We start from the raw sequence: 13,656 nt of genomic DNA, 5'->3' as shown, positions 1-13,656 counted from the left end.
AAGAAGCATTTGAAAGTCCTGGAGTGGCCTAGCCAGTCTCCAGACCTCAACCCCATAGAAAATCTGTGGCGGGAGTTGAAAGTCCGTGTTGCTCGGCGACAGCCCCAAAACATCACTGCTCTCGAGAAGATCTGCATGGAGGAATGGGCCAAAATACCAGCTACTGTGTGTGCAAACCTGGTAAAGACCTATAGTAAACGTTTGACCTCTGTTATTGCCAACAAAGGTTATGTTACAAAGTATTGAGTTGTATTTTTGTTATTGACCAAATACTTATGTTCCACCCTGATTTACGAATAAATTCTTTACAAATCCTACCATGTGGATTCATGGATTTTTTTTTTTTTCACATTCTGTCTCTCACAGTTGAAGTGTACCTCTGGTGCAAATTACTGACCTCTGTCATCATTTTAGGTGGGGGAACTTGCACAATCGGTGGCTGACTAAATACTTTTTTGCCCCACTGTACATGAGTGGATCATGATGAGACAGGTCATGGTCCCCAACACACTATAATACACTATAATAATCTAGTGTGCTCTGAGTCTTACTCTGAGTCTTACTGGGCAGCACAGTTTGTTTGTTTGTTCAGTTACTTTTTTGTAATTGTGATTTTACTTTTAGATGTAAATATAATAATTATATTTCTCAAAACAGTTTATGAGTGCTTTTCTGTTTGATCAACTAATAGATTTTTTTTTCCCTTGCTTGTCTCAGACTGTTTCTCTGCTTTTTCAGATGAAACATGAGCTCTTATTTAATGGCTGCTTCTCTGGTTTTGCAGCTTAAGTGGTTGTTGCGTGAAATAAGCTGTAGGTGTAAAATGATTTGGACTGACAGAGATGCACTAAGCGTTAGTGATTGCAGTGACATCTGTATGTAAATCAGCATTTTTATTTGTGTGCCTAATGTGGTTGTTTAACTTGCAAGACTTTAAACTTTATTGCTGTTCTGTTCTGTTCTGTTTTGTTTTTTTGCTTTGAAGAAAATGCAGGCATCGCCTTATGAATCATTAACAGAAATGTCTTATGGTGGGGGGGGGAATGCTTTTGGTCTTCTCCCCTGTGTAATCAACATGTTTTTGTATTCCATTTTCTTATAAACAATGAGACATCCAGTGTTAACTTGCAGGACTATCTCAGAAAAACATTACACAGTTCAGCAAAGGCTGAATTAGAAACACAACTTTTTCAGGAACTGAGATCCACCTGTGTAGCTACATGTAAACTGCTCTGTCCCATCCGAGTTAAGCTAAATATAGGTTGTATAAATTCCTGTGATGAAAGCCTGCAAGTAGAGACATGTGCAGCAGGCTGATAAGAAAAGAGACCCAACGTCTGTTCTTTGTTGCACACTTGCAAAACATCTGAGGTGACTTAAAGGCAAATACACAGAGGTAATGGGCCACACAGCTGAATGAGAGTAGATCAGAATTCCCTATAACAGTATTAGTTTTGTTCGGTTTAATAGCCTATGAGGCTCTTGTTGTTTCTTTAAAGTGGTACACACGTAAAACATAGCATATGTCTTCATTCTAGATATGTAGAGACTTTTGATTTTTAAAAACTGATATATAAACAATATATTATCATCAGTTCCTCACCTTCAGCTCTTCACATGAGACCATATTATACTTGCTAATTTATCCAAAATGCACTCAACATTTGTATCTCTGTATATAGAGGGGGCAAGCAATAGAAACTGTTTTCCACCCAGGTGAAACATAAAGGAGTTAATCTTTTGTTGAGCTAATCGAAGCTTTAAATTAAAAACATGAGCAGTTAATATCAAATAGTGGTGGGGGAAAAGCAAGAAACAAGAAAAATGGTTTAAAAATGTCAGAATTGCCAAAAATAAGTTACTGCTTTTACAAAGTGTGGCAGTCTGACACTTCGGTGACGTTCAAAATAAACAATTTGATCATCCATTAATTGGGATAAATAAATGGTTCTTAATATTTTGAACTTTGAGCTTAAATGCATTGAGATGCTGCCATGTGATTGGCTGCTTGGATATTTGCATTAATGCGCATTTGAACATGTGCAAAGTGCAAAAGTGTCAATAAAGGCAGAGATGTGAGAATGTGAGTTTAATGGAAAACTGAGGGATCTCATACCAGCGTGATCATTTTTGGCTCCTAAAGTTGTGTAATTGCTGCCATTTAAATGTAAATATATACCTAATGAAAACAAAGTAACTTCTAACAGGGCATGCATACCAATCATAAGTTCTATTTTAGAGTCTGATTCTTTATTTAGATTATATTCAGCTTAAGTAACTTAGAAACTACATTCTGTGGTATGTGTTTGTGCCGTTCGGTGCTAATGCCCAAGCCCGAGCATTTGTGTCACGTCCACACTTGGAGCTGGAAAAATCTGAGCAGGGACTGCACATTGTGTTCTGAATGAAACCAGAGTCATGTAGTGAGGAGACAGAAAAGGAGAAAACAGAGGAAATCCCCCGTGATATCTGCACTTTAAGCTGCTTCCCAACCCAAAAGGACGCCACAGCTGCCAGCAGCATGAAGAATGGGCCGATATGAAACTGCTGATCCCCCCCCTGGCCACTGTTAGGAGACTGCGATGACAATGTGGATGTCTTCTGAACTCTGAGACTCAACTCAGTCACTGTATTTCCTGTAGCTGATGAAGTGGCCTTTACTCACTCATATGCCCCCTCAAAAAAAAAAAAAAACTTCTACAAATTTCCCATAAATGAAAGTAAATATTTCAGGACTTTGCTCACAGACCTACAATTACATCTTTTTCTGTGGTCAAATCAACGTTGATCCTAACTTTTTTCTCATGCTCCCTTTTCCAAGTGTGTGTGTGTGTGTGTGTGTGTGTGTGTGTGTGTGTGTACACTCACATGCATTGGTCTGCCCTGGAGGTTGCAGCCTTGGCTCTGCTGCGCTCCACTGAGTCTGCCAGGAGATCTTATGGACGCCTCAGTGGAGCGGACTCTTAAAAACACTGCTTACCCAAGGAGATTTATTTAAAGTTACAGAGCAGTACAAAGTGTCTAAAACCTCTGAGAGAAACTGTGTGTGTGTGTGTGTGTGTTTCATTGTACATGCGAGACTGTGTTGAAATGCTACGAAAACAAAACAAAAAAATGAAGCGAGTGATGTTTGTGTTTTTTCTAAAAGGTGTGTAAACCTTGTCATTTTAATGCAGTATTTCTCCACAGCTCATTTGTCATAGTCCAAGCGTTTGTTCTCAAGCAACTGTAGTGTTTTTGTTTTTTTGTTTTTATTCATCTCCCACATTTTACCCCAGAGATAATCATCACATTGCGTTGGCAGATTTCTTCTCTAACAGACTTTGACATGTCGCCTGGTTTCAGTATGCGTTTTCCAACCTGTGTGCAGTAGGACACTACTGTGCACACATGAGTGTGATTTTTAGGGGGGAACAAACAGTATGAAGGTGCTAATGAAATTGCTCTGTTTGTTGTTTATAAAAATGAATTGCATTTTTGAAGAGCTACACATGCTTGAGGAACGAAATCTGTAAATAGAACCATAGCACCGCCTACAAAATTAAATTAAATAAAATTCAGTAAAGTTCAGTAAAAAAACGACTTGCGTTCCAGATCCAACAGGAAGCCCACCATGTTGATTTTGCTGAATTTTGCACCATTTTTGCCAATTTAATATGGGGTGCTCAAAGGAGCGAGAGCTGTTACTTCCAGTTTGAATTTTAATTGTTTTAATGACTTATCATTGTGTGTAACGTAATGTAGAAACTAAGCACTTTGTATCACCTTGCTGTTGAATTGTGCTATATAAATAAACTTGCCTTGCCTTACTTTGAGCCGCTCCATTATTTGCATAAGGGGTCGCCACAGCAGGTAGCAACAAATATTGTTATTTTAATTTATTTTTTTAATGTCAGGTCCTCTTCCTGACCCAACCCCAAAGGGATTTGGCGTACTGTCATGTTTCCAATTTCAGTCACTGAATGTTTGAGTTTAATGTAAGCTCTACAGTGAATAAATGAAATTCTAATTTGTGTTGTGGTGGTGGAACAAGATAAAGGAACCTTTTCCTCAAGATCACCATGTGGCAGTACGTTGGTTGTGGCTGAGTACTGCTAAAAAGGAGTCAGTTGAGGTGGTTCTGTGATCTGGTTAGGATGTCTCCTGGGCACCTCCCTTTGGAGGTTTTAGCTTAGCCCCTGTCGCACAGGAGAAGTCAAAATACACAAAGCACCAATTTTCTGTGTGCTATTTTTAATGTTTTTATTTATCCTCCTCCCATCCTCCTCATGGTAAACTTCACCGTTGTTCCCTTTCCTGTAGAAACCATGCTATCTGCATGTGTCTGCTCTGCTGTGCTGGGCAGCCAGTGCACAGTATAGGGTTTTTTTTTTTTTTTGTTTGTTTTGTTTTGTTTTGTTTTTTGGGGTGGGGGGGGTTCACTTTTGCACACAAACCAAAGTCTCAGTCTGCTTTTTGTCCATTTAACATCCTGTTGGGTAAAATTGTTGATGAAATAAAGTAAATTCCCTTTGGTGGTATTATGCATTATTGTGCATGTTACTTAGTCTTATTTCTGTGGCATTGTGTTGTGAAAATAAAAACTTCACTGATTTATGGTGATTGCAGAAACCTTGACTTTGGATGGTCCCGTGTTCTTGGCTTAAATGCATCTGGCATCAGCTTGCCTAAAATTGTGCTGAGTAGATAATTGCTTTTCCCTGCAATGAGTTGACAGTTTGAAATATGATCAAAAACGCTTAATCTCTTAGGAAAATGATAAGTTAAAGCAAACAGCTGGCAGTCAAATGAAACAATAAAACCATTCTTTTACTTTGCGGGGTAATGCGCTCACACAATATTTACATAAGCTGTTTTAAGGACAAAATCAGCTGGCAGGAAAACCTGGAATACATTTATTATCGTTTTGTGGGTGCGTTTAACACGCTTATGCAACTTGGTCATTCATTCGACTTTGTTATTATTTGCATCTGCTAAAATAAAAATCTTTTCCTCTGTTTTCTCCACAGTACATCAAGATCCCAGCTCCCACTTCAGAGTCTCCTTCTGCCCTCCGTGTCTTTTCCTTTTACTTGTCCAGCGACAGCAAAGACCAGCCACAGGCCAGCTTTGACTGCATCCATCAGTATGTGTCGAGGTATGAATCCGAAACTTGTTTTCACAAGTCGAGTACTATTATCGCCACTGAATCAAGATCCAACTTTGAGCACCATGGAAGACTAATCAAAAATCCCTTTTTCCCCGTTACATTAATCAGCAAAGAATTTTGGCAAATATTTTCAATAAAAAAAAAGAACTCTTTGTTAAAGCTTCAAACTTGGCTATTCTTCTCTGGATAAGCGCAGCCAAAAGTTCTCGCTCAATATGCCTGACCGAATTTGCCAGAACACACACACACACAACCCCAGTGAACCACCTGCAGACTTAAAATATGCTGCTAACATTTATGTTGGTTATTATCACTTATTAAGACCAAATAGATGTACACACAAACTTCATACCCACATACCAGCCAATCACATGGCCACAGCTCAGTACATTTAGGCATGTAAACTGAAGTTCAAACAGACCACCAGAATGGGGAAGAAAGCTGATTTAAGCGCAACTATCTTTAGGATTTACAGAGACTGGTCAGAAAAATAAAATATGCAGAGATCGGCAATTCTCTGGATGAAAATGCTTGTTGATGCCAGAGGTCAGAGGAGAATGATTAGACTGCTTTGGGTTGATATGAAGGCAACAACTCAAATAATCACTTATTACAACAAAAGTATGCAAAAGAGCTTCTCTGTAAGGACAGCTTATCCAACTTTTAACCCTCTTATCAGCTAAGAACAAGAAACTAAAAGAAAAATAAAGGATTGCAAAAATGTTTAAACCAAGATCCATCTTGCATTGCATCAACAATTTAGGCTGGTTGGGTGAAGGCCAGCCTCAGATTCAGTCTGGAAGATTTATAATACTGTTTTTTGCTGAATCCACATTTTCAGCCCCCTTCAGTCTGATAGCTGGTTGCCTGCATACATGGCTACTGGCATCCACGTATTGTCTGAAGGTTGCGGCCCAAAAATGTTCCAAATGTAGAAGAAAATGCAAACAAAGTACACCACTACCCACTTCCAGTGGGTCATAAATGGTTATGAAGAAGGATTGCGTATTGCTTGTGCATCATTTGTGGAGAATTTTGCAAAGTACACTTTTGAGCTTCCAGATGTGTAAGTGGTCTGATCCTCTTGTAGTGGCTCATAACCTCAGAAGACACTGTCTCCCTATGCTCGCAAATCAGAAGAGACTGTTTGCTTGCATCTTACCGTACAGACCATGGGGCACTTGTAATTTCCTGTAAATTTCTGGGCCGAACCGCTCATTACTGAGACCCGCGTTGCTTTATTTATGGAGTGGATATGCTTGGAAACTAAAGGTTATGCTCTGTTGCGGCTTCTTGGTGCCAGATGGCTAATTGTGGCCTGAACTTTAACTAGCTTTCATTTCAGCCAGTTACTGCAGCCAAGAGAAACGGCACATCAGCATGACAGCAATATCTTGCTCCCGTTGCCCCCTGCATTTGTTTTGATATTTGGAGGACAGAGTGAAAGAGTGGCCATTGGTCACTTATGTTATAGTATAGTGAAAATGTCTCAAATTAGCAGGAATTGCTACTTTTTTTTTTTTTTTTTTTTTGTTCTGTTTTTGTTTGTTTGTTGGATTTTGGCAGCTCTGTAAATCTCTGATTTATTTGCTCCATTAATGGAGCTCAGGTTCTTATTTTAACTTTTTACTTTTGGCCAAGATGATTCTTGTTTTGCAAGCATGCCGACAGGAGCCAAGTTAATCCTGGCGGTTTTTCTACATGGTCTGTCCTGCTCTGAACCAAGATATATAGCCTTTCTCACATGTCACAGGCTGCAGAGCTAAATCTAGACAGTGACATAACATACAGCAACCACAGGTTTAGCCAGATTCCGCCACAAAGTCACTTTCTGCTGCAAAGGTTCTGCGCTGCCATCCTGCTTTGAGATAACTTAAAGGATGTTTTTAAAAAGCAGCAGAATGCCGTGAAGTTCAACAGCTGGCTGTTTTTTATTTTGTAGTGACGGCCGCGAACAGCTGGAAGGTCAGGGCAGCATCCAGGACAAGATCACTGTGTGTGCCACCGATGATTCCTACCAGATGACCCGCGAGAGGATGTCGCAGGTGGAGAAGGACAGTTGGAGCCGCTCTGCCATTGAGATCAAACCTGGAGCAACACATCCAAGTAAGATTAAGCAAAAGGCTTCTGTGGCAGGAAAACCGAAATCGAAGATGATACTTCTGCAGATTTTCATGTGGAAGGGCCAAATAGCTTTTTAGTTGGAGAGGGATCAGCAATTTGGATGTGGATACAAAAGAGGCTGTATAAAAACCCAAATAGAAATATAATAGCACCAATAAAAGTAAAAGGAATATTTGCCTTGAAAAATATTCCTTTATTTATTGCTTGAAGCTAAAAACCAGATACTTTCCTGTTTTTGATGTGCGATGAAACCACATGCGTAGGCCGTATTTTTGGTTATACCAAGACAAAAGCTAAGCCTTTTCTCCGATATTTAATGTTTGTCATTGTTCAAAGTCAGAAACTGTCTTTAAACTTTAATTTCAGGGAGTTTCGATTCACTGCCAGGCCCTTACCATTAATACAACTGAAAAGTATAGTTAATGGAGCCATGTCTCTAAAACAAAGATTATTGCAGAATGAGAGCTGTATGGGACGTGCAGGTTTTACTAACTATGACCTGAAAGCTACCTTCTGTGTTTTTTCCCTGTTCGCTAAACTTTGCTGCGGTTATGCAAAACTTTTTCTTGGCTCTGTCCTGGACCCCCATGTCAGTGCTGAAGCTCCAGGGAAGCTGCAACTGTAGTTGGTTTAAACCAGATTACTGCATGGATTGTGTAACATCAGATCTTAAGGTGAACATGACAAAGCAGTATAAATTGTAACTCTCACAGAATTTATTAGGAAGAAAGCCAAACCCTATCAAGCACGTATCTGGCACACCATAAATCCCCATGACATTATAACATAATTCTCCTTATTTTCATCATGATAAATGACTAACAGAAGTACATATGCATGAAGTTATCTGTTGGACTTACTTTTTCTTTTCCTGTCACTGACCTGCAAAGCGCAGATTAACCCGTAATGGGATTAGCACAGATCTCACTGCCTTAAGATTCTTTTCTCCTTGTACCTTCCTGAGCCTTGTTCTGCTGGAGATTCCTTCCTGTAAAAAGGGAGCTCTTTCTTCCCACAGTCGCCAGCTTGCATAGGAGATTGTCTGATTGCTGGGGTTCTCTCTCTCTAACCTCAGGAATCCACCAGGCGTGGCTGTGTTACATTCTGACCCCAGTAAGACGGTGCTTGTAATTCCACAGGATGACCCACAAAGTATTTCAGAATTGTCCCAGAAGTGTATCCCTGCTTAAAATTGCATAGTTGTATTTTCTTGTCTTTTTCCCCTTGTTTCCTTTTTTTCTTTTCTTTTCTTTTTTCTTTTAATAAAATATGAATTAAGCTACATAGAGCAGGTAAGGAGTAAAGACAGGAAATCAGACAAAGAATGATGATAGATAATCTGGCCAATCTTAAAACATAAAAGACCCCTGGCAGACTAAATTGTGATTCAAAGCCATGCAAAGAACAGAACAAAACTGCACTGCAATCCGATCTCAAAGGCATGCACCTGGTGTTTTCCTTGTGCTATATTGTATGTAGACTGAATTCAATTACTGCATCAACTGGAGAAAACTGTTGTTCTCAGAACTACATTTTTAGCTCCTAACACAGAAAAGGTTATCAGGTTATAGGTTTACCAGCATAAGAGGACCTTTTGAGAGATGTAGGTGTACTGTGATTGGTATAGTAGCAATACAAATAGTATTAACCTTGGTAAAACATGAGTCAAGTAACCAATAACTCTTAACTATAGCCAAAAAAATAAACATGCAACATGCAAACACCAACACTAAAATCCATTCTGTCTATAACTGGACGGCAAAATATAAAACAATGTCAAGTAAACACTTGTGAAGCTGATTAGCGCAATCCACAAGAAGGCAAAAAATATTGAGAAAACTCAAGAGGCTAAAACAGCAATACAAGAAAAACAAAGTTAATGTTGCATTCCTGGCCACTGGCTGGTTAATACAGTGATTCAGCTTTTCTATAAGCAATATGAATGCAAACAGATGGAAAGAAAGGAGAGTATGAAGTTCAACGAGGAGCTCTTCAGGTAGTTCTCAAAACTGCTTGATGCAAAACAGGCTTCTGTTTTGCCACCTGCAATAAAATGTGAAATATCCTGCTTTTTATAAGCCCGCTCCTTGAGGCATACAAAGTATTTATAATTAGATGTTGATTTGATTCATTAACATAATGTGTGTATCTTTTGAGGTAATGTCATCTAAGTTAATCCATCCTAAATCACAGGCGGACTGATGCATCATCGTAGATCTTGTTCTTTTACTTTGTGTTCAGGTAAATGTGTCAAGTACCAGAAGAGGCCAGGCCCACTCCCTGCCTCAGATAGCAGCTTCTCCAAGTACTCTGTCAATAACCGGAGGAATGGCAGTATGGCGACCTCAATGCAGAAGCCCCTGAAGGATCGCATCGTCCACCTGCTGGCTCTCAAACCCTACAGAAAACCAGAGCTGCTGCTGTGGCTGGAAAGAGAAAGAGCAAGCCCCAAAGATAAGGCCGAGCTGGGTGCCATACTGGAGGAGGTACTTAGAAACACTGTTTGTAGACAAAATGTACAAAAGCTGAAGCAATTGCATCCATGCAGAGGCCACAGAGTGTAAAAAAAGATGGATTTAGCCACTGCAGTGTCATCATGTTGGTTTTCTGGATCCAAAAGGGGATTTCTGGGTAAGAAAGCTGCACCCATTAACTCTGTGGATGCACTGTTCAGACAAAGATATAATTTGTAGTACAATACTAGTATAATACAAGTTGACTCACCATAACTGAAGTATAAACGTGGATAATGCGTACCACACAGGAGGCCATACTGTTTGTTCATTAAAATGCTCTAAAAAGCTCCAACAGCAGGGTTTAGAGTTCCCTCTGACCACCACCAGGCGGCAACGGGTGAAGTGTCTTGCCCAAGGACACAACAACCGAGACTGTCCAAGCCGGGGCTCGAACCGGCAACCTTCCAATTACAAGGCGAACTCCCAGCTCTTGAGCCACGATCGCCCCGGACAGCTGGTGGTTTCAATAACCAGTAAACAATGATGCGGTGGTTACTTCCATCTTTTATATACAGTGTATGGTTTTTACTTAAAGCCATCATGACCTTGAAAATGCATAACTCCAACAGATTGTCCCAAAGGGGGAAAATGAGTGTAGAAACAAACATTTCTTTCCCTTAATCATCATGTAAACATGTTTGCACCGGTTGCTGCTTGGCACACGCATGCCTAGCGCAGCATCTCATGCATATATATTTTTTTCAAATGTAGACTTTGTACATTATACTCCCTGAACATCCTTAAACACCCCTAATTGTCATTATATAAAACTTTAAAAAACACGCTATGGTTTTGCACATTATACCAAGACAACAGTGATTTACATTTCCAGCCAAGCAAATGTGCTTGTGTTGGCTCTGTTTTTGCACATTATATATGGCCATTGCCTGACATTCAACTAATATCACATTGTGAAAATCAAGTGTGTTTCCCTACTATATTTAACATTAAAAAAAAACCAACAATACATTTTGACACTGTCAGAGTGTCTGAAAGGCACTTAAAAGCTCTGAACAACACAGATCTGTGGTAATGTGTGTGCTGACAGAGACCAGCACCGTTTGTGCTTTAATCAAAGCCGGGATCTAATTTTAAGAAGTTTCTTTTGCTTTCCTGTAAATATTTTTGAGTTATTCCTAAGTGATGTTTGTTTGTGTGTTTTGCAGGCCTTCTGCTAGTTGATGTCTGTACACGCATGTGGTTCTTGTCTCACTGCATAGGAGTAATTAGGTCGCTGCTGTAATTGTGTCTTCAGAGATTGTTTGCTATTGGGCAGACTCCTCTGTCTGGAGGCTTCAGAAAGATAGACGTCTTTAGAAAATGTGAGGGGAAAAAATCTGGGACGCTCGGATGGAAACGGAAACGCTGAGAAGGTGTTGTTGCTTTTCAGGAATGTGGATGTTTCAGGTTTAGCACATAATGGATCCAGGTGGTGGCAGCTTTTGTGTTTTTAAGTTTCTGAGTAGTCTTTTTATTTATTTTTCTACCATTTCATATTTTATTATCCCAATCGAAACAAGTTTGCAAGAAGCCCAACTTACTGACAAATTAGTAGGCGGAATATAAGACACGTTGATATCGATTGCTATTACATATGTGAGGACATGTTAAAAATAAAAAAAGAGGTTTGGTATATTTTAAGGATTAAAAAATACCACAAAGATAATTTTTAACCCTTTTTGATGTTTTTGTTGTAATCTGTGGACTGGATTTGTATGAATCCAGTCGGCATTCATTGCTAATGGCTTCTCAATCACAAGTCAATACCAGTTGACCACATCCTGGATTATACTCCTTTTTTTTCCTTTTTTTTTTTTTGTTTCAAATATTTTTATTGAGAGCAAGTATCATGATTGTAGTTTTTACAAATTGACATAACATAGCTTATGCTCCTTTTTTTCTCTAAACTAACAAGGCAAATAATTAAACAACACCAACAACAAAAAAAAAAAAAAAAAAAAAAAAAAAAAAAAACCCGCAGTCACCCATAAGGGGTCCCAATACCCCGGCTGTCGGCAAAAGGGAAGAGAAACAAGTAAACAAAGTTTTATATTTTCCCAAGATATATAAGTAAAGGGTGCCAGATTAATTCAAACTCTTTTACATTGTCATTCATACTATATCTTATTTTTTCAAGGTGAAGAGTGTTTATAAGTTCAGTAAGCCACATTTTTAATACAGGAGTCTCATTGCCTTTCCAAAGCTGCAGGATCAATTTCTTTGCAATAATCAAAGCATATGCCATAAACCTTTTTTGAGAGTGTTGTAAATTTTGTGTTTCGTTGGAAATCCCAAAGATGATTACTGTCGGATTTGGTTCAATCTTACTTTTAAAAATATTAGACATATAAGTAAAAATATCATACCAAAAACCCTGAAGCCTTGGACATAGTGCAAAACAGTGTAACAGATTTCCATAGTGTATCTTGCATTTTTCACAGAGGGGGGAACACTCTGGATACATTTTGTGAAGTTTTTCCCTTGAATAGTGTAGTCTGTGTATAATTTTGTACTGAATTAAACAGTGACGGGAATTAATAAAAGACGTATTTATGTTGTGTAAGGCCTCCTGCCAGAAATCTTCTGATAGGAGAGTCCCAAAATCTTTTTCCCACTCCTCTTTGATTGAAGTAGTTGAAGGTATACTCATCTCCTGTATTGAATTATAAAATAATGAAATTCTCTGTTCAAACCCCCTTCCATCACTAAGACATCTGTCCAAAGGATCGGACGATATGTTTTCAAATTGTGGCAGGTATGTACGGATATAGTCTCTTAGTTGAAGATATCTAAAAAAATGACTGTGAGGCAATCCAAATCTATCTTTTAAATGTTGGAATGACATAAAAGTATCATTTAGGTATAAATCTTTTAATTTACAAATTCCCAATTCCTGCCATATATTGAAAGCTCCGTCTACACATGATGGAAGGAAAGAGGGGTTAGCTGTAATAGATGTACACATTGATAGTTTTTTCAATTTGAAGTGCTTAATTATTTGTCTCCAAATTTGTACGGTATTATAAATCACTGGATTCGAATTGTAATATGAGTTTGTCAAAAGAATAGGAGAGAGTAGTATTCCACCAACACAGTAAGGAAGGCAATCCTCCCGCTCCATCTGTAAGCCGTTAGGGAGTATTGCTGTGTCATCCAATAGAAGGGAAATTATTCTTAAATTTGATGCCCAGTAGTAGTACATAAAGTTAGGTAGTGTAAGTCCACCAAGGGATCTATGTTTGCTTAGGTGGTCTTTTTTTATTCTATGTGTTTTGTAATTCCATATAAATGGCATGATGATGGCGTCCATCTTTTTAAAAAAAGATTTGGGCAAGAAAATTGGGATGTTTTGAACCAAATACAAATACTGCGGGAGGAATACCATTCTTATTGAATTCACTCTCCCTATTAAAGAAATAGGAAGTGTCCTCCAGTACTGAATGTTATTTTTAAGTTTCTCCAGTAAGGGAAGAAAATTCTCTTTCATTAGGGAGCTGTATTTTTTTGGTATTGTAATGCCCAAGTAAGTGATTTTTTCATAAGATATTTTAAATGGGAGAGATGTAAGCCATTGTTTATTCTCTAATTTAATGGGCAGTATTTCGCTTTTTCCCCAGTTAATCTTGTAGCCTGCGAAAGTACTGAATTTATCAATCACGGAGAGAATTGCTGGGAGGGATATTAATGGTTTTGTTATGTATAATAATATGTCGTCAGCATAGAGCGATATAGAATTAGAAGTGTATGTTGTATCATAACCGTGTATATCCATATGGGTTCGAATTGTCTGTGCTAAGGGTTCCAAAGCCAGGGCAAATAATAATGGACTAAGAGCGCATCCTTGTCTTGTACCTCTGCTGAGTTTAA

General features: G+C 38.7%; 1 protein-coding gene across 1 annotated transcript in view; it reads left to right on the top strand.

The window, feature by feature from the left end:
* Positions 1 to 13,656, top strand: part of LOC146639488 (RNA polymerase II elongation factor ELL-like) — a 39,717-nt gene that overhangs the window by 19,374 nt on the left and 6,687 nt on the right. The window contains exons 3-5 of the mRNA XM_085366701.1: positions 5,010 to 5,137; positions 7,092 to 7,255; positions 9,515 to 9,759. Of these exons, the coding sequence (XP_085222827.1) occupies positions 5,010 to 5,137; positions 7,092 to 7,255; positions 9,515 to 9,759 (537 nt within the window). The remainder of the gene's footprint in view (positions 1 to 5,009; positions 5,138 to 7,091; positions 7,256 to 9,514; positions 9,760 to 13,656) is intronic.

The sequence above is a fragment of the Diplotaxodon limnothrissa genome, linkage group LG1, assembly GCF_057381915.1.
Source record: "Diplotaxodon limnothrissa isolate DT_005_m linkage group LG1, D_limnothrissa_male_GT1.1, whole genome shotgun sequence".
In the NCBI taxonomy this organism is placed as follows: Eukaryota; Metazoa; Chordata; class Actinopteri; order Cichliformes; family Cichlidae; genus Diplotaxodon; species Diplotaxodon limnothrissa.
The sequence above is the reverse complement of the archived record's forward strand: the minus strand, read 5'-3'. Positions and strand labels throughout refer to the sequence as shown.